Source organism: Thamnophis elegans, chromosome 3, assembly GCF_009769535.1.
Source record: "Thamnophis elegans isolate rThaEle1 chromosome 3, rThaEle1.pri, whole genome shotgun sequence".
In the NCBI taxonomy this organism is placed as follows: Eukaryota; Metazoa; Chordata; class Lepidosauria; order Squamata; family Colubridae; genus Thamnophis; species Thamnophis elegans.
Window position 1 is genome coordinate 60,161,638 of NC_045543.1, and position 22,031 is coordinate 60,183,668.

Sequence of the window (22,031 nt, forward strand, 5' to 3'; positions counted from 1 at the left end):
CTGCCAAATAAGGCTGTGTGATATTTTGGATTCAATTCCAAATGGTTCAAGGAGTTGTGAGTGTACCTCTTGTCTGCAACCCTGTTAAGCAATTATGCCTTTTTCAAGTATGTAGCACACTCCGTTCTTTCTGTAAATAGAAAGAGTACATAATTTCTGATAGAATTGAATGCATTGATGCTCTGAGTCTTCTACTAATAGCAGGTTTTTCTGGAGCTGAACTCTGGATTGGATCTTCACCATGCTTTTATCTACCACACATTTTGTAAATAATGACCATTCTGCTGGTTTTGAGCTTCGATTTTTTAATACCCCACTGTCTTGAAGCAGCATAGCAACATTCAGAATACTCAATCTTCACAGCCCCAATAAAAGCTGGGAAAGGCTAAGCTAGATTTACCTCCAGTTCCAGCGACTTGGACCAATTAGTCAAGCCAAATAATCTGCAAATTCCCACTTCAGTAATTAATGTTCAAGTGAATTCTGGGATTTGATCCCAACTCCCAATATATTTCTACTGTAGTGAAAATGCATTTCTCAGGAGCAACATAACACAATTTGTGTATTCTCTAACTGATAATTCTGATAAGTATGCTGAGTTTTTTCTCCTCTACAGACAATTAGATCATCCAAACATTTGCAAATTTATTGGAGGTTGCATTGAGGTACCAAATATTGCCATAATAACAGAATATTGCCCTAAAGGAAGTTTGAATGATGTGCTGCTTAATGAAAACATTCCTTTAAACTGGGGCTTCAGGTGAGAGAATCAACATAGCAGACAGAGTACTGTATTTTTATTAGACTGAAACTCCATTAGATAAATAAAATAACAGCATAGTGCAAACTTAGTGTTACCTTTAGAAATAAATAATAGATTGAGCATAAATATGTAATCAAATACTGATTAGATCTTGGTGATGGTAAGATTGCAACTGGGCTTTAGAATATTATATTCTGTGTATTAATTATTACTGCTAACTACATTACTTAGAAACCTATAATCATGAGTATTGCCTATTGGTTTGGTCTGTTATGTGAGACCACATTGTTAATTTGTTACATCCATCATAGCTAAACCAGAAACTTACTCTCATCTTGCTCAGAAGGAAAGTCTGGAGCGTGACTGACAAAGATCAAGCTTTTCATGGAGATAGGACTGTGCTCTGAGTTTGAAGACACAGTAGCTTATCCACACTAATACCTAAGATTCTTAGAGTAGGGCCGTGCATAAGCGCACCAGCGTGCCTAACATTCCTGTCCTACTGTCCCCATTTATTTGTACCCATTTCCTGTGTTCTTATTCATGTTTATTCTTATTCCTGTTATCTTGTTCATGAGTGACAAACTAAATAAATGAAATAAATAAATTCTAAGTAGCCAGTTCAGAAGATAAATATCTCATTATTAGCTCTCAGTCTAGTACAGTCTTATTTAATCTAGTTTTCTGCTATATGTATTGGACTGCAAATTACTTCCACACGAAAATCAGGTTAGGGAAGGTTGCTGTTATAAAAATAACTTCTTGTTCTGACCTCAAACCCAGTTTTCTTTGACTGCTTCTTTAGAACTATATTATCTAGAAACCCAAGACATTTTTTTCACCTTAGTCATTCCAAAATAAGGTTGCACAATGGCTAAGATTTTACTCAGAATCCAAGCTCTCTATCTTAGACATTCATAAAACATTTTTACCTCTTTATATATCTTTGATTTTGTAGGGCTACCATATCTGGGCTGTAAAAAGATACAGAAAACTACCTTTGCTGACAGATATCAGACTTCATATCCAGCTTCTATTATGTTAATATAAATAATACCATGTATCGGCATTTTCCAGAAATATTATATAGCACTGAACACTGTGATTTCATACTAGTCATTTTATTCATTAGGTTCCAACCCCATACTCCTCTATTTACAGGAATGTTCAGTTTAGTGTAGTGGTTAAGGCACCAGACTAAAAAGTGAGAGACCACAAGTTCAAGTCTTGCCTCAGCCATGAAAGCTAGTTGGGTGACTCTTAGTCACTCTCAGCTCACCTCACCTCACAGGGTTGTTGTTGTGAAGAAAGTAAGAGGAAGAGTGTTTGTGGGATATATTCGCTGCCTTGAATTATTTGTAAAATAATAAAGGTGGAACACAAACAAACAAATGTTGATCAAAACTCAGTGGGCAGAAGGTTACCATTAAGCAAATGTCTTTAGAATTACAATACATACTCATTCCTTTTCATGCAACCACAGTATTGATTTGTTTCAGTTACCTTAATAAAATATGGAGATAATTATTCTCCACTCAAAAACTATTTAACTTTTTATATACAAAATGATTAAATTTAGCTAAGGTTACTATATTTAAGAATTGCAATAATCTGCAGGTTTATCTCCATATAGTTTAACACTTATGTCTAAAATGCTATTGCTGTCATTAGAAAGAGAAGATCCATTTGTGTGTGTGAAAGAGAGAAATGAACAATATGAATGAATGTTTCTCCCATGGCTCTTTATTATTAGTGTAGGAGATAATATTGTAGGGTGTAGGTCAAATATCATTGAACACTTCCCTGTTTGTTCTATTGAGTTCTTTTAAAACTTATCATCTCCTCCTCCCCCTCCTCCTCCTCCTCCTCCTCCTCCTCCTCCTCCTCCTCCTCCTCCTCCTCCTCCTCCTCCTCCTCCTCCTCCTTCTATGTATAGTAATGCTAACCATTGCTCCATCCTCTGTTTAGACTTTCTTTTGCCACTGATATTGCCCAAGGAATGGCATATCTTCACCATCATCGAATTTATCATGGACAACTGAAATCAAAGAACTGTGTTATTGATGATCGCTGGGTCTGTAAGATTTCAGGTAAGAAGAGAAGAAGATAAAAAGTATTTTCACTTAAGTATTAGGAGACTAAATTAGATACTACAGGACAATTTTTTTTACATCAAATGACAGCCTTAGGGTTACCAGAGAGGAATTTTGATGACTAGGGAGACTCAGATTCAAGTCTTCAGTTGATCATGGAGTCTACTTGGTAATTTTGGGTTAATATTGTTTGAAAAGGGATTTTTAAGTAATTTTACTAAAATTACAATTGCTGCAATAAAAACTAAAAATACAATGAAAAATGAAGGTGCAGGAAATAAAAAAAATGGAAAGAAAAATAGAAAAGAAAGTAAGAATATAGTAAAATAAGAAAAAAATATTTTAAAACTGATTGTCGCAGCAGACATAAACCATTGTAGTAATGTATCATCTTCTCTCCCAATGCAACAAATGAGCTCTTTGAGGAGCAGCTCTCTGGAGCACTTGTGGGTATTCTCAAGTCCTCTCCTTGCTCAGGAGAGGAATTACAAAGAGCTGATTCTACTCCCAAGCTCTTCATACTGCTGCAGTTATTGGGAATCATCTTCCGCTCACTATTTCTTCCCTGGAAGTCTGAGAAAGGTTTTCAAAAGAAGGCAGATTTGCCTATCAATATATATTCAGGCAATCAGTTCTATGTTGCTAGAATTCAGCTGGAAGTACGTGGAGACCTGTCTGCAGCTTTGATGGGCTGGCCCCGTTTTTGTTTCAAATGCGTCCCTTCTTCCAGGCACGATAACCTTATCAATCAGATTTGGCTCTATGCTTCTATAAATAAATGAGACCAGTTCCAAGTGTCACTTGATATTTATCAGTGATATTTTTCAACACCTTCTCAAAAAACAGCTCTCAAATTCATTCTGAAGTTAGCCACAGTAAAACTTTGCATCAGTGGTGGGATTCAAAATTTTTAACTATCTGTTCTGTGGGTGTGGCTTGGTGGACATGGCATGGCATGGCATGGTGGTCATGGATTGGTGGGTGTGGCAGGGAAAGGATACTGCAAAATCCCCATTTTCTTCCAATCAGCTGGGACTCGGGAGGCAGAGAATAAATGGGGGCGGGGCCAGTCAGAGGTGGTATTTGATGGTCCCCTGAACTACTCAAAATTTCTGCTACGGGTTCTCCAGAACTGGTCAGAACCTGCTGAATTTGCATGCTAAATACTGATCCTGGAGGTAAAACAACATGAATAGTCTCTTGTCTGAAGGATTTTTTTTCTGTATCCAAAATTAGCTGAGAAAATTGCAGAGAAATTCATTTGTATTCGGAAATTGGAAAATGCCCTTGTACTGATTTGCATGTTTAGATGGTTCTAGATTAAAACAGATTGCAAAACCTCAAGGGAAAGAGAATCTCTTTGTTCCTTTTCTTTGTGGCAGACTATGGTTTGCAATCCTACAGAAAAGAGGATTCAGGGATGAATTCCAGTATTGCCCATCCAGTATATTTGGCTCCCGAAGCTCATTCCATGCCAAACTTTGAACCAACCCCTGCTGCAGATGTATATAGGTGAGGACAATAAATTCACTTATGGATGGTTACCTCCCTGTATCTATAAATATTTATATACTTTATTCTTTTTATTGAATGAGCATACACATCTCTACATTTCTGTGATGGTTATTTGTTTTGTAGATAGGTAAGAAGTTCAAAATATTATTTTCTTTTCAATGTGTAATATACTGAATATGCCATATGTGATGTTTTAGGAAACTAAAGCCCCCTTTCAGTTGCAATCAGTGCATCAAATATGCAAAGGAAATATGCTCATTTTGTTGCTCTCCTACTATCTGTATTGCCTCCCACAAATATAGGATGACTTCTGCAGAGGAGTGCAGAGCTCTGGAAGTTAGATTGTCAATATTTTTAGAATGTTTTAGTGTGGAAGGATAATCATAAAATTACCTTTACCATTTCATCTGCTGACCAATCAATAAGCCATTCTCAAACATTCTGAGCTCCATCTAAGCTCTTAGTCACGTCACACATTTCCTAAGTGTTTGGAGATGCTGGGGCATTTCTTAAGACTCCATATTCTGCAAATAAGGCTCCACTGTATCTAAGCCTTGCCTGATCCTATTTCATCACCGAGAAGATGAATCAGCAGGGCAGCTGTGGAGGTATGTTTGTCAGTGAATCCCTAAAATAAGCTGATACAGCCTCTACTTGCTGCAAGGTAAATCTTTTAGAAAATGTGGATGTATATGTACCATTTATGTGTTTTTAACTGATTCAGTGAATATGGAAATTTTTTTAAAAAAATAGTAAACATACATTCAGATTCTGGAATAGAGGGAATGAAGTGCTTATTGTAGTAGGCTACACTTTTAATACCATAGACCAGTGATAGCTAACCTTTTCCAAAGCGCAAGTGAACACACATGTCTGAACCACCAAAATGCAGTGAACGTGTGGCCCCCATGCATGCACCCCCCCTTGCATGAGCACGTATCCCCCATGCATGCCCCCCACGCATGCATGGCAGAGATTTGAAGACCAGCTGGCTGGTGGGAGGCACGCTGTCAGGCCTGCAGCCATCTTTTCTTTTGGGTCTTTGGCCTGTCACACTTTCCCTGAGTCATCTTCCCTGAGTCCTTATGCTGCCCAGGTGCTAAGACTCAGGGAAGATAACACGCGTTGCCATAGGTTCACCATCATGGCTCTAGATCATTGGTTCTCAATTTCAGCAACTTTAAGACCTCAGCAATTTTAACGTCTGTGCAACTTTCAGACCTTCAAAAGACGGCCAGTGCCATTTCCATTCCATATCCAGGTCTGATCCTTATCTGAAAAGAATACAGTTTGTATGAGTCTCTGGCATGTTTTAAATACTCATTTAGACATTGGGATGTGATTATTAATTTTCTGAAGCCTACATTGTTTGGTCCTTTTTTAGTAGTGCACAAAACGTAAATACATTTAGGTATATCTTTCTATAAAGAAAAATTATGCAGAGAACTTGAATTCTCCTGCTGGATAATCGGAGATGCGACATACCCGTGGCCTATTTCTAATCAATTCTCTGTAATTCTGCATATCTTCTTACATTGATTCTATGAAATAATATCAGTGTATTGCAAATAAAAATTTGCAATATGTTTATAATTACTAAGGGAAATTAATAGGCCAAAATAATTATGTGAGGGAAGATGACTAAATATTTAAAGGAGACAAAGCAGCAATCCATTGTGATGAAAAGGCTTCATTAATGAGATCTAATGTAGAGACAAGGCTACTGTATTCAGCTCATCTTATTTATATGGCACCGTCTCTTTGAAAACAAGGAAGTTCAAATTTTATTGTTTTCAGAGCACTTGGCTGTGATTAGTCTGAGCTAGATTACAGTCTGTTTGATTTCTTTCCATTTTTTAATAACTTCTGCTTATCTTATAATGTTTTGTCTTCAATCCTACAGCTACGCTATCATTCTTTTAGAAATAGCAACAAGAAGTGATCCATCACTGGTAAGAAATTCCATAAAATATGGTTCTTCATTAAAGTTAGTCTTGCTGGTACTGGTGTCCTTGAAGATACTGCTGGTCTTTGGGGGTAAATATGTAAATCCACTGGATTTCTGATACCTGCTTTCTCTTTAGCTTTAGTAGTTCAGTATAAGCAGAGGATGTAATTCATTCCACATGTACACAACCCACCGCTCTGCATGAAACTAATGGACTGCATTAAAGAAAAAGTAGACTCCCAGAAAGCTAACTAAGCCTCTTTATACAACTCAGGAAGTAAACATGAACCAAAGAAATTAGAGCAAAATCCTTTATTATTTAAGAAGATTTCTATTTATGCAATACCACTAGCAATAACACTTAGACTTATATACCACAGTGCTTTACGGCAGTTTACAGAGTCAGCATATTGCTCCCAACAATCTGGCTCCTCATTTTACCCACCTCAGAAGGATGGAAGGCTAAGGCAACCTTGAGCCGGTGAGAATCGAACTGCCGAACTGCAGCCAGCAGTCAGCAGAAGTAGTCTGTAGTACTACATTCTAACCACTGCACCACCACGGCTCATTAAAGCATCTAGAATTCCACTTCAAAATTATGTAACTTTTAATTTGATCTGGGATCACCAGTAATGGGCAAGGAACTTCCTATAGATTTTTTACATACATTGGCTGAAATGTGCAATGCTAGTTCACATGTGCAAAGTCTGCCTCTTAAAAGGGCTGTATCGTTTCCAGTCTAGAGTTGCAATAACAACTACAACAAACCCAGTTGGTGAGTCCATACATCTACCGTCCTATAAACCTTGACAAGCCGGGGCATAAAGCTAAATTCACTATGCAAAGAATGATAGCCGAAGCATTCAGTTCCCAAAAGAGAGGCCTGGTGCACATAACATCTAGACTTAGACTTATATACCACAGTGTAGGCTTATGTAGCACAGTGTGCTTTACAGCCCTCTCTAAGCTGTTTACATAGTCAGCATATTGTCCCCAGTAATCTGGGTCCTCATTTTACCGACCTTGGAAATATGGAAGGCTGAGTCAACCTTGAGCCGGTCAGGATTGAGGGAATCGAACTCCTGGCAACGTAAGCAGAGTAAGCCTGTAGTACTGCATTCTAACCACTGCGCCAACACAGCTCTTATCACGGACTGCAATAGTCTATGTTCCCAAGCTCTCTATTTCTATATGTGTATAGCTATGTGTGAAAAAACACCAGCACTCTCTGTGTTTTGCAGAAGGATGATACACATTCAGAAAAATATTCCTTGTGCCTCCCTTTGGCAGAACTAATATCTGAAAAGTCTGAAAATGCTTGTCCATGTGCCACAGAATATATAGAGGTAAATTTGAAACATTTGAAATCTTTTCTGTCTTCATTATGAGTGAATTACTGTATCTTTGTAATTTATATCCTTAAAAATCACTCTGTGGGCCTGCTATTTATGCCTTAGTATGAGTATTATTATTTCATGATATCGATACTCCTCCATACTTAACAGTATCTACAAGTCAAGTTGTTGTTAAGCACAAAATGAAGCACGCAGTTTGATTATAAAAGCTGGCAACTTTAATGGTTCCAGTGCATATTCCCTTTTGAAGAAATGAAATGTTTTAGTTGTATTAAAAACACAAACTAACGAATGTTGTCCTTGCAATTTGTCATTTAAATGCCATGGAACAGTGAATGGCATGAATATTTTTTTAAAATATATATATTATTGTCACAAACTGATATTTCAGCTTGTCTCACAGAAACAGAAGGCAGCAAATGATGTAGTTAATTTGCAGTCCTTGGAGGTTTAAGACTTCTGTTGGTTATAATCTGTCAGTCCTGCAATCATATTTAATAATTATGGAGCTTTGGCTTTTCCATTTAAAAGATAGCTGTCAGCGAGCCAAAAAATATGTCTTTAGGATGGATCTTTTTTTTTTAAAGAAATCAAATGTTTGCTCATCATTGAAGAATCACTGCACCATGCTTTAATTTCATTCTTTTTTCTTGTTTAATTACCCTAGAAGCAACTGCTCTGATATTTCAGCCATACAGTAATGTATCTACAGAATGTATTTTTTTCCAAAAGAATCTCCCAGAATGCGTGCATGTGCATATGTGTGTTTGTAGGCACACATGGGTGGGCTGCTGGGGGTTCACAGGGGTTTAGGAGAATCTCTAGCTAAGATTCTGTGCAGTTCGGAGAACCCCCAAATCCCACTCCTGGCTGGCCCCATCCCGCTCTTCCAGGAGTCCCCATGCGGCCAGTTGTGGATGCAGGTAAGTGCAGGGTGTGCACAGAGACTTGGGGAGGGCAAAAAACGGGCCTACTGGAAGTTCAGGAAGGCCGGAAATGGGCCCGTTTCTGGTCTCCAGAGGACCTCCGGAGCCTGGGGAGGACATTCACCCTCCTGGAGGCTTGAGGAAAGCCCCATGACCACTGGGAGGGCAAAAATCTCCCCCCCCCTGCTATGGTGCAGGAGGCTGACTAGGCCATGCCCATCATAGCCATGCCCACCCAGTAACTGGGCAGAAAATCCCTTGCTAAAATTTCGAAGCCCTGCCCTGCACACACACATACAAAGAGCTATGCACTATATAGATCAGAGAAATATCATGGAAGAGTTAAATATTTTGTTCCCAGAATCACTTCTCCAATTTTCAAAGCATTAAATAACTGAGGATATTAAGTATTTAAAAAAAATACTAGCAGGAGTTCCTTGTCACCTCATTCATTTCATTCAGAATAGCTAGCAAAAACAGTAGTCAAAAGTCTATTTTCATTCATATTAGAAGATGCTATTTGAAAAGCCAAATGAATTTAAAAAACAGGCATTTGTGTATGGCTATTTCTTGCCCCAAAATAATTTACTAATGTAACCATAGGATAATTCCTGATTAGATTATGCTGAAGCAAGTAACCCAAATTTTCAATACATACTATATAACATTAGCAATAACATACAATCTGGTTTGTCTCAATTTCAAAACTGAAGTTTAAAATAATTCAGGTGAATTATGTGACATATAAAAAGGCACAGGGAACAAGACCAATCATAGGCATTATCATCAAAGTGAGTGTTTGTCAAAATAATTATAGTATTTGAATTTATTTGTTCAATTTTAATGGACGGTCATCTGAGCAAGTGATTCTGGGTGGAGAATTATGATGCCATGATGCGAATCCCATCCTTTTACATTTGAATCTCCCCTGCCTGATGCCAGTAATGCAGGTCAGGGTTGTTTTACCCTCATGCATATTTTATAATTAGCCCCACCGATCACGGATACCCCTGTGACCTGCTTATATGAGGTCTATGCAGTGGTTTGAATGTGTTTCCAAAAAGTATGCTTTGGAGTACTTGAAACTGTGAAGCAGCACCTGTTAATGACACATTGCATAGCTGCAGTACCTCCTTTAATAAGACACAAATAGCTGCTGTATTCATTCCCCTGCCTAATCTGAAGTATTTCTTAGGAATTAAAGCCAAACTAACACCAGGTGCTGAAAAATGGACCATTTTTCTTCTATAAAAGTCCCCAACATGTATTAAATAACTTATTAAATATACATGCAAACAAATGCTAACATTCATTATCCATCTTCTCTATGGTTATAAAATCCAAGAGATAGACATCATCATCATCATCATCATCATCATCATCGTTCTTTGAATGAAATGAGACATAAAAGGAAATACAGTTAAGGTGTCTGTATTTATTGGATAACAATTTTGATGCAACCAATCAAAATGGATTGTCCAGGGAGGAGGTTAAAGCCAACCACCACTATTGGTCTTAATATATCCTCCTACAATTGGCCAATTGTAGTGTCAAATCCAGGGATCATAATCACAATCCCGATTTGCCCAAATTTTATTTAAGGGGTGGGGATCACCTTCATGAGCTAAATGGAAGTTCCTATTTGTTTTCAAATGTCTAGTTTATCCGAAGAGATCTAAAGCTGGAATCTTGGTTTTAGCTATGAACACTCTTCTTTCTGAGTCGGTATTTGATTTAAGTAGATGGGATTTAGATATTTTAGTTATTGTTATTCAGATTTGTGAGGGTTGACTTTTCTTTATAGTTTGTTTTATAATTTGATTGTTAGCAACTCAGAGTTGATTGATTGGGCTGCATAACATTTTTCTAAAAAAAGAGACAGAGCTAAATTCAGCTTTATGTATAGGAAGCTACAAGCAGGTAAAGAAGCCAGGAAGTGTTTAAAACTGAGGAAAACATGGCTGAATTGCACATACATTATTTCTGGAGTTGAATTAAACTGGGATTTGTCAACATTCTTAATTGGATGACATCTGATGAATGATCGAAAGGAAAGATCAAGAGACAGGTATCTTGAGCTGGAATGACTAAATTACTATACTATATTCTTTCATTTTTTGACAGCTCATCAGAAAATGTAGAAAAGGCAATCCATCACAAAGACTTACTTTTGAGCAAGTCAAGAAATTGTTATGTAAAATGAACCCAAACAAAGTTAGTCCAGTTGACATGATGATGACTTTGGTAAGAATCATGGTTATTACTCTAATTATATTAAATTTCTTTCTTCCAAGTCTCCAACCCTTCAATACATTTTAACATCATTACAATGTTCAATGACCTTTCCTAATGTGGTCCTTTCCAGGTGTGATATTGCTATCATATTCAGTTAAACATTGCTAATATCGAGATGACCATTATCATGCACTGAAAAGGCAATAACAAGAAGCATGTGCTCAAACTTTTACCAACGTATTGATATTTTCCAACAAAGTGGCATCTATGCCACTTTAATAGTTCTCTCATACTAGCTGGCCTCTGCATCTCAAAGTAAGCCTAATTGAGATCTGTCACTCCTATTCATTCCGTTTTCTCAGTTCTCTTACTCCCTTTCCTGTATTGCCATCACTCAGATTACTTGATGGGGATATGCAAGAACCATTAAAAATAAAGGTTCCCCTCGCACATATGTGCTAATCATTCCAAACTGAACTATAAGGAATAGGAGGAGCACACACAGCACAAGCAGACTTGGAAAATTCTGCTTTTATAGCCATTGCCAATAAAATTAACCTTCCTGTAGACTTAATTTCCTGAAGTGATCTTCCTACTATGGCTGATATGTAGTGAGGGATATGCAGTTATCATGCATACTAAACTTAAAAATAAAATTCTACTTTGATGAATATTCTTTAGGATCATTTGAGTAATCTTTGATTTCCCCATTAAAAAGTGGTGTGCTATCTGTTAGTCTTGGACTCAGGTCCTGCTTGAGGAACATGTGGTGGCTGTGGCCAAGAGGGCCTTTGGTTTTAATTGTGGTGCCATTTGCATTTTTCCTAAACTAGGATGCTCTTGAGTCAATCCTTTAAGCTTTAGTTATCTCATTACTTCAGCACAATCTGCAAGAAACTACTCTTAAATACCACTGAGAAACTTCAGCTTGTCCAGCCCATGGAGGCAGAGAGAGTGACAGGCACACCTCAGTAGACTTATGTGACATAGTCATTCCCCCTTCCCTCTCTTAACCTAGAGCAAGGGTCTCCAAACTTGGCAACTTTAAGACTTGTGGACTTCAACTCCCAGAATTCCCTAGCATGGCTGACTGAGGAATTATGGGAGTTGAAGTTCACAAGTCTTAAAGTTGCCAAGTTTGGAGACCCTTGCTCTAGCAAATCAAGTCCAAGATGCTTTTTTCAAATTACACTTTTGCTTTGGAATGAGATTTCCTTTATCTAACTCTTGGTTGCGGCTTTCCTCTTCCTCCTCAAGGTTATTCTTACAATCCATTATAATCTAGAGTTAGATTGTTTTGTTAAATGGCTAAATTTAACAAAACAATAATAGCTACAGCTATAATAGCCACAATCTATAAATCAGTAGGCATTTCGTTTTGTAAAGAGTGATGCTACAGTACCTTTCTGCTTACATTATGCTAGGTATTTAAGCATCCATCTTATACTGCTGATATTCTTGATGGATCCCATTGCTCAGTCATTGCCTTCTATTATCCATCTTTCATAATTTCTAGAGAATAAGCTTTTATTTTCAGAGACATTTGTAAATAAATAAAAAGCCTGATTCCTAGATGCTGTTGTCCAAGAAAAGGACTGCATCAGAAGTAGCATATTTGGCACTCTTACAGGACTGAATCATATTTGTGGGGAAAGGATAGAGTTTGGGAAGCTCCTCCTAAGAATGAGCTAGAAGAGGAAAAAAAGACTAGGGCTGCTATCAGATCTAAGCTGCAAAAAAATCTGGTGACTTCTAGATTGCCCCAAAGAGAGTTTTTGTTGTGGCTCACCAGCGGCCAGTGGTTGGGGAGGAGCATGGATCACTCCTGGAGGCTGGGGAAGGCTCGGATGAAGGCTTTGCATAGAGGCAGAGATGGGGCCAAGGCCGTCAGGCAGTGAACAGGTGCCTATGGAGCTAGACAGCAGTGAGACAGAGGAACAGCTAGAGCCTGTTCCCAGTGTGCGCATGCGCAGACCTGCCAGAAGAAAAGAACAACTCAGAAATCAGGGTAGAGTTGGGAGTAAAGTCACAGGTGAAAGGTGATTGGCCCAGTGGTGGGTTTCAATTTATTCTACTACCGGTTTGCTCGTGCATGTGTGTGCGTGTGACGCTTCTGCACATGCGCAGAAGCGTCCAGGTGGGTGGGCAGATCCTCCTGCTGCCGCTACTACCAGGAGCGAAAGGGAAGTGGGCTTTTGCAGGAAACAATTTGTTTGTTAGGTCATTAGATTCGTTTCAGGAGTATGAAGATCTGTCCATGAATCTCAGAGACTCTGTGACCAGTCTTTCCTTGCACAGCACCTCACTTGGAAAATATTTAAATGGCAGCTTTCCAAGATAGATAAGGTTTGTAGTCATAAGTATTCCTTTGAAAGACAGTTTGCCAGGTCTTGCTAAATGTGAATGAGAGGAATTCACATTCATTTAATAAAAGGGGTTTTGTCAGGACCAGGATTCTGCCTCTTGCTTTTTGGGGAAACCTAGGTCGGAACAGTTTTCTGAGCTTCTTTTCAGCTCCCTAGTGGTCATCCAAAACTTTGCAGCCCAGATCTACTAGCAGTCAACAAGACATTTTATTTGTTCAAAGCAACTGCCCAGTGCTAAAAAATGATAATGGCTAAAGTGAGGAGGAAGTTGTTCCTTTTCTCCTTCTTCTCCACAATGTTTCCAATAGTATAGCATTTGTTAAGCGGTCTATGAGAACATAAAAAGGCAACTTGAAATGTAACTTCATAGCACACTCACTTTCTAGTGCTGGATGCCAAGGCTTAAGTATTCTTTAAAGCACTATTTCTTGACTGCCTGTATAAGTGGGCCCCCTTTAAGCATTTTAATCATTGCCATGTGGCATCGAAATGATTTCTGTCGCACACCTCTGTTTTGTTGCAGAAGATGCGTGGGCAAAGCTGTGCAAAATTTTCTCAGAGTCTGTTGGCAATGTGAGGCAAATCCAGTGAATAGATAGCTGATTATTTCTCACTGAATATGCTCCACAGTTGCTTGAGTTGAATGCATTTTTATTTTGGCTAGATGGAGAAATACAGCAAGCACCTGGAGGTATTAGTAGCGGAAAGAACACAGGATTTAACATATGAAAAACAGAAGACAGACTGTTTGCTGTATAGTAAGTGATCAGCATCAACAGGAATACAATTTATTTTGAGAAATAGTGACTGATGTATATGCTGTTAAAACAGATTTTAGATTTCCTCAGTGATTCAGGTATTCTGACTTTCCCTTTTTACAATTTCATAAGATAAGGTGAGTTAGTAAAAGTAGGGAAAATAAATGGGAAAGAAACAAATGAAAGCTGGCATTTGTTGAAAGTAGAGGACTGGTAAATGTATTATTAAGCTTTCATTGGAAACATTCTTAAATTTGTTTGTTCTTTGAGCATCTTCATTCAGATTCACCAAAATTATATACCAGGGAGTGTCCTTTGCCATTTTCACTTAGTTTTTGTTACTTGCCTTGCTTAAAAGTTGTACAATTAACTCGGTTAAATTGGTAAACTAGAATAAGTTGTGAGTTCAGCCTGTAGTGAAAACATCAAAGAAAACTAATGCTTCAATATATTGTTTCCAGTATATAAACCAATCATTATTGCTCACTAATGATTTGTTATTGTTAGTTGCGAAGTCGTGTCCAACCCATTGCACCCCATGGACAATGTTCCTCCAGGCCTTCCTGTTCTTTACCATCACCTGGAGTCCATTTAGGCTCATGCCGACTGCTTCAGTAACTCCATCCAGCCACCTCATTGTCTGTTGTTCCATTGTTCTTTTGCCCTCAATCTTTCCCAGCATTAGGCTCTTCTCCAGTGAGTCCTTCCTTCTCATTAGGTTGCCAAAGTATTTGAGTATCATCTTCAGGATCTGGCCTTTTAAAGAGCAGTCAGGGTTGATCTCCTGTAGGACTGACCAGGTTGATCGCCTAGCAGTCCAATAAACCATACCATAATGATTGGTTCATAGCTGGAAAAAATGCTTCAGGAGAAATATTTTTAATTACCATATAGTGTTTCCTCCATTATCTAGGAAAAGAAATATATTCTCACCAGTTCACAAAAAGAAGCAAAAAGTAAGAAAGTCACTGCCCCTAAGCACTGGTGTTTCCAACAGGAAATTTTTAGTTGCTGAAATTTTGGTAACTCTTCCCCCTTTCATCTCAATAAATAAATCTTGCAAAGAAAACTCTGCACTGAAAGAATTATTTTGAACTGAGTCAGCTGCTAAAAGCCCAAAACCTAGTAAATATGTGTTGTGGTCCACCGGTGGCCTGAGGAGCTGGCAGCAGAGTCGGACAGTGAGGAGGTTGGGGAGGAACATGGGCCAGTCCTGGAGTCTGGGGAAGGCTTGGACGAGGGCTCTGCATCAGAGGCAGGGAGGGGCCAGGGCCGTCTGGGAGTTAGGTGCTGCCTCTGGAGCCTCCAGAGTCGGACATCAGCGAGGCAGAGGAACAGGAGGAACCTGTTCCCAGTGCGCGCATGTGCAGAGCTGCTAGATGGTAAAAACAGTTAAGACAAAAGGAACGACTTTGGAGTAAGGCTTGGAGATGATTGGCCCCTCCCATAAGACATAAAGTAGGAGCAAAGGCAAGTGAGCCTTTGTGGGAAGCAACTTGGTTCGTTCTGGTCGGTTTACATTCTGAAGCTCCGTTTTGACTCTGTGGTCCATGTGGCCTTGCAAAGCTAATTGCCAATTAAGTCTTTGGCAGCATTTCAAGGGAGATAAAGGTGGGTGCTTATCAGCCTTATCCCAAAAGACTTTGTCAGACTTCTGTCGGACTCTTTACAAACTATGTGTGACTCATTACGGGCTGTGAGTGAACATAAATAAAAAGAGGGTTTGGGGAACTAAGCATGTGCTTTTTACTGTCTCAGGAAGCCTAGATCCAAACAACATGAATGGAAAATGAACATAGTACAAAGAAGCAAAGGGAGGAATTTTTTGATGTGAAGTATATAGATTTAGCTATTGATGATCTATTTATGATTTTTTTTTAAATCTTAAAGTATGCTATAGTTACAGAAGCAAAGACAAATACTATATACAAGTAAGTTTTTAATCCAGGAAACAGGTAGTAAAAATAAATAAAATGGAGTATGCACATTTTAGGATGTTTTGGTTTTTTAATAGCTAGAAATCTGAGAAATGAAAGCACACTTCATATCCATTTGATAACACTTAAATAAAGGAACTAGTTCAAGGTTCTTGATGTAAATTGGAACCTAGTTTATTTGCTGTAATGAGATAGTTGCATATTTCAAATAAGTATAAGACTTCCCACTGTGAATGTATTTCTATGTTTCAATTGCCATGTTATGATAGCAATAGTAATTGCATTAATTATATAAAACAGGTATGTTACCAAAACAGGTTGCAGATGATTTAAGGCAGGGGAAACCATCACAGGCCCAAAGTTATGTAAATTCCACTATATTTTTCAGGTAAGTAAGAATTGCTTTTAAATTGCTAGTTAATTGGAGTGTATGCATAATTTCGAAAGAAGGGGTTCTGTAAATAACGTGTTAAATAGACATTTACATCTTCTCACAATTAATATTATAGTTACAGCACTGCATACTATGTTGAACTTTAGAAAAGCTATTATACAAGAACACAATGCCTATTTATCTCTTTTTTAAAAAAAAACCCACAAATTGGAACACAACTATTGTTTGTCCTTATGATGAGTAAAATATTCTTCTACCATCTTGAGTATACTTTATGATCCATATTAAAAGAAACAGTTGTTGTTTTGTGTGTGTTATTTATCTACACTATGATCTGCATATTCATTCCACACTGCACTTTAAAGGAAAAAGTAAGGTAAGATCCTTTGGGGAGGGAATGTAATGAAGTATGTGCATATATAGGATATGTTGGTTTGGATATCCCATTGGCTCCCACAAGGCACTTTCAAACCCTCCAATTCTAGGGGAGAGTTGACTAACTGGCACCAGTCTCATTACTCCAAATAAATCTTTATGCCTGGCATATGCACTTTTTTTCAGGCCACAAAACGTCTTAGTTTTAAAAAAACAATCCCCAAACCTCTCATCAAGAAGAGCAAAACTCTAGTGAGAAAATGGATCACATTCACATCTCTATCTCTCTCTCCCCTCCCTGTCCTCCCCTCCCCTATCTCATTGAATACTATCAAGTTATCATGGAATCCTACAAACCTTATTGTGGGCTATCCAAAGAGTTAAACCACCCTATTTTTCTTGATTGTGTTTCTTGTGTTTTGAAAAAGAGGAGAAATGCTCATTAGCTGTGTATTAAAAGTAGTTTGATGAGAATGATTAGTAACAGGCTGAATAGAATGAATGAGGGTGGCTATGGGTATTCTCTAGCAACTCTTCTCTTTGCTATTTTAATTGTATGCTCCTAAAGCTATTGATGTTGGAATAAGATAGCGCCATGTTAGCATAAAGAAAGAAGTTATTCTAATTATTATAGAGAAATAATCTGCACTGTATTTTATGTAACAGTTATTTGATCTTCCCTCCTTTTCTTCTCGAGAGAAACCTCTGTTTTTTAAAACTGGCCTGACTTGTACATCTCTGTGTTCAGCAAGCAAGTCCATTAAAATTCTGCAGATTAATGTCTGCTGATTTATGCTTACATCTGCTTGTCTGCAGATGGGCATGATTTATACCTAACTGAGAAAACAACTCTGAGAGATTTATATACCCAACAGATGTAAACCTAATATATAGATAAGAGGTTATCTAATCTTCTTGTAAATTAAATTTAAATGATTCAGCAAAGCCTCCCCTTCACACTCCCTCTTTGGCTTTTTTTGTCCTTAAAAAAAGGAACATTCACAGCATCTTTTGACATTAGGGGACCTGCTGGAATCTTAGTAGCTACATTACAGGATTAGGGCAATATAGTTTAAACCTACTTGTGCTATGCAAAATATGGCGTTAAAATCATATGCCTCTTCATGTTTTAATTTCAATTCTCAACTCCTAATTTAAAAAATGCTTAAATTGATATGGATGGAATTAACTCAAGCAATACATGAGTAACGAAACCAAAACTAAAAACTACTGAGCCTCTCAGTGTAACTGCTTAGAGTAGGCAATACTATACTTGGGAAATCAAAAGTAAAGCCAAAACAAGGTCTGATAGGCTAAGAATGGATTTCAGGAATTAACTTTGCTTATATAACAGAACTCAGTTTAATTAGACTAGCGAGAAATAAAATTAGATAATGATACGGGCTTGGCCCTATGAATTTTAGAATTCTATATATACTCATTAACCGTAGAAGCAGAATTACATGTACGGAGTACAAATGTATATTCATACAGTGCACATAATTGGTGCTGATGAAATCTGAACACATGTGTCTGTGGGTAGCAACAAAGCAGTTGGAATGGCAGAAATGCTAAAAGCCTCTATTGACTAGACTGTTACTTACTGGGAAATAAAATTGTCAACCAATTAAAATTTCATTTAATTTATCTGCCTTTCATCAACTAATTAAAGTATTTATATTGTATATTAGCATATCACTGGAGAAATGTCATTTTACAGACTAAAAATCTGTAAGACTAAGTGAATTTATAAAACAACAAAAATGATTGGTGTTTTTTTTTCAACAGAAGAGCGGTATTTTATTTTGTTAACTTTACATGCTGCTGCAATCCAGCAGGCTTCTGACTTACATGCCCTTCTTCAAACTACAGTCCAAAGTAATAATGTTAGAAGTTATTAAGAAAGAGATTGAGAACAGAAACACTAAAGCACAACCCAGAAATAATCTGTTTCTTATTTTCTGCTACAAAAGTGCTTTGAAACAACAACAGCCTCCAAAAGTACACACTGAGTACATACATTGGATATAATATTTCTTAAATTGAATTCCATAATCTATGATACTTTCTCTTCCTGTAGATGCCCTGACATTATTAATACCTACTAAACGCCTAACAGTTGGTATAAGCGGGTCATGCTTTTCTTTACAATTTAGTTTGAAAAATGGCAAACAATTATTATAGGGTAAAAGCAGTGGCAGTGAGAGGCAGTTTGATGTAGTGGTTGAGGAGGTTAGAAACTGTTGGACTGCGATTTCTAGTCCTAGCTTAGGCGTGAAGCTAGCTGGGTACCTTGTGCCAGCCTCTCAGCCCTATGAAGCAGGCAATGGCAAACCACTTCTGGAATGTTGCTGAAAGGTCCTTGGTGCTCTCTGAGATTGCTTGTTTTCTTGCAGACACTATCCTAACAAGATAACATCATTAGTGCTGATGTTAGTGCCAAGAATACTGCAGGGACTAATCTAGAAAATCACCAGGAAATCAACAATAGAACAGAATAAATAGAGTAGAATAGAATAGAATCTGGAAGGGAACTTGGCGGTCTCCTAGTCCAGCCCCCTGCTCAAACAGGAAAACCTATACCATTTTAGATAAGTAACTGTCTCTAGACTCTTCTTAAAAACATCCAGTGATGGAATGCCCACAATTTCTGGAGGCAAGCTGTTACAGTGGTTAATTGTCCTTACTGTTAGGAAGTTTCTCCTTAATTCCAGGTTGCTTCTTTGATCAGTTTTCAACCATTATTTCTTGTCCTGTCCTCTGGTGCTTTGGAGAATAAGTTGCCCCCCTCTTCTTTGTGACAGCCCCTCAAATTTTGGAATACTGCTATCATATCATACCTAATTCTTCCTTTCTTTAGACTAGCCAAACCCAAATCCTGCAGCCATTCTTCATATGTTGTAGTCTCCAGGCCTAACTTGAAGGCGCACAGAGAAAAGTGATGATTAATGGTGGTAGAGGAGGAAATCGTGTTCTGCAATCAGAATTTGTGTCATGAAAATCTCATGTCAATTTCAAAAAATTCTGAAATCCTAATGGGACACACCATGACTTACTTGCTTCTTTCTTCTTTCCAGTGACATTGTTGGCTTCACGCAGCTCTCCAGCACCAGTACACCTTACCAGGTTGTGGACTTTTTAAACAAACTCTACACCACTTTTGATGAAATCATAGATAATTATGATGTCTACAAAGTTGAAACTATAGGAGATGCCTGTAAGTTTTAAAAAGTATATAAATAGCCCTGTTTTTCAAACTGTCTTTAGTTCTAAACATTACTATTAGGTAACAGAAGCTGATAACCCAGGCAGTAAAATTAAAGGACAGGAAATTGCAACCTACTGTATTAATATTATTAACATGATACAGTAAAATGCAAACAACGATCCATTTCATTTTTTTAAAAAAGATGATGATTGAAGGAATATGGATTAATAGTTATTTACTATATGTAAGGTGAATGAATTGTGGTTTTCAGTTGTTCTCGCAGCCATGTGGAGGTTACATTTTCCAATAGAGTGTTCTCAGGATGGGTTGTTCCTGAGGAGAATTCAGGGATTTCTTCAGATTATTTTGCATCTAAGCTTAACTAAAAGCCAGAGGATTTTGGGATTAAGACAGCTGTCATAGGGATGGTTTACAGCCATGAAAATGAATGGGTCAATCAATGCTAGGCATGGGAGAATAGATTAAGAATGACGTGCAGAATAACACAAGTCACTAGGGGCAGGACATTGGTGTATGTCATACAGCTGATGTCTTTCTGTTATGATGAATTGCAATACTCATTTATGTTATGAATTAACATAAATCCCAGCAATTTAACAGAATCAACTTGAAGCATCACTATGGAATTAGGCATAGTTATTTCAAATAGACTCAGTGAAATTGCTGGGATTATGCTAATAAAGACTAACTTCATTACCATAAACTAGATCCAACTAATGAATGCAAAGAAAGTACTTTGAATGTTTACAATGCATTTCACAAATGGTGCCATCATTCAGGTTCGGATAATGAAAATACACATCAAAACTGGCTTTGACTTTTACACAGTTTAAGAAGCTCTTTTGTTTTTTTTTAGATATTTTAGAATTATTTGGGTCATAAAACAGCTTGATATCTGTATTTTAATAAATCATTTTAATGTAATGAGAGATTGGCAGATTTGAGATGTAACTATTTAAAATATTAATACAGCGCAAGATGAGATAGATACATCTAGCCTTGCTAGTGTTTGGTTAAAGAACCTTTGTGTTTGGCTAACTCTATAGGAGGTGAAAACCTCTTAAAGATGGCTGCTCTAATTCAGTAATCTGAAGATTTTGCTTTCCTGGAGGTGTTTTGTGTATAAGCATGCACAAATCTGGTATGTTTTTCTGAAGGTTTATAGGGCAGTATTTTAGGATTATTTTTCAAACTTTAAATACTTAAAAATCTGTCCATTTCCATTCATGATTTCCCTACCATAATGAGTGTTTAATCATGCCAAAAATTGTTATATTTTAGCGCATGTGCTAAAATAAGCCCTCTCCCAAAAAATAAGCCCTCTCCCAAAAATAAGCCCTCTCCCAAAAATATTTAAATGCATGCGCAGCCGGTTTTCCTGGGGGGGGGACATGCCCCATGTGCCCTGCATGCACCTACCATCTACATGGAACAGCCTCGCGGAAGCTGCTCCTGTAAATCCTAGCTATCTTCTCTTAGTGGCGGTTGCAAAAAGAGTGGCAGTCCCAGCGATGCTAGGACTGGCAAGAGTGTGCCAGAAACAGAGACAGAACTTACGGCCATCTCTGGATCTGCTGAACCAGCCAAGGTTAAGAGGCCTCCTGCACCTCAAAAATAATAAAACCTCCCCCAAAATAAGGCCAAGTGCTTATTTCAGGGGTCAAAAGAAAATGAGACCCTGTTTTAGTTTCAGAAAAACATGGTAGTTTTTATAAATAAATGCTTTAGTTTTACTATTGATTTTTGATAGAGACTATGATAATGCCGTTTAATGCTGCCTGATGCTAAGGACTGTTGTACACATTGTGTTCCATTTATATGTATGTGTGAAATTGCAACTGTGATATGAAAGTTAATTATAATTTACCCCTTTTATGTACTTATTCTCATTTTCAGACATGGTAGTATCAGGAGTGCCAAGAGAGAATGGCATTCATCATGCAAGTGAAATTGCAAGCATGGCTCTGGAGCTTGTTTTGGTGTGCAAAACGTTTAAGATTCCACATAAGCCTGAGACCCAGCTTAAAATTCGAGCAGGAGTCCACTCAGGTATCACTGGTCTAGAAGGAGAAAGCCTCAGAAATGAAAGTAGCTTATTTTTTTTACCAGAATTGGGTCACCAATAAAGGAAATTAAG

The 22,031-nt window shown here is 37.7% G+C and overlaps 1 protein-coding gene across 1 annotated transcript in view; it reads left to right on the forward strand.

Annotated features, from left to right (window-relative positions):
* The window catches only part of LOC116506170, a 112,979-nt gene that overhangs the window by 79,790 nt on the left and 11,158 nt on the right, over positions 1-22,031 (forward strand). Inside the window, exons 12-21 of the mRNA XM_032213822.1 lie at positions 617-760; positions 2,732-2,853; positions 4,239-4,368; positions 6,275-6,323; positions 7,561-7,665; positions 10,725-10,844; positions 13,866-13,959; positions 16,197-16,284; positions 19,743-19,882; positions 21,791-21,943. Of these exons, the coding sequence (XP_032069713.1) occupies positions 617-760; positions 2,732-2,853; positions 4,239-4,368; positions 6,275-6,323; positions 7,561-7,665; positions 10,725-10,844; positions 13,866-13,959; positions 16,197-16,284; positions 19,743-19,882; positions 21,791-21,943 (1,145 nt within the window). The remainder of the gene's footprint in view (positions 1-616; positions 761-2,731; positions 2,854-4,238; positions 4,369-6,274; positions 6,324-7,560; positions 7,666-10,724; positions 10,845-13,865; positions 13,960-16,196; positions 16,285-19,742; positions 19,883-21,790; positions 21,944-22,031) is intronic.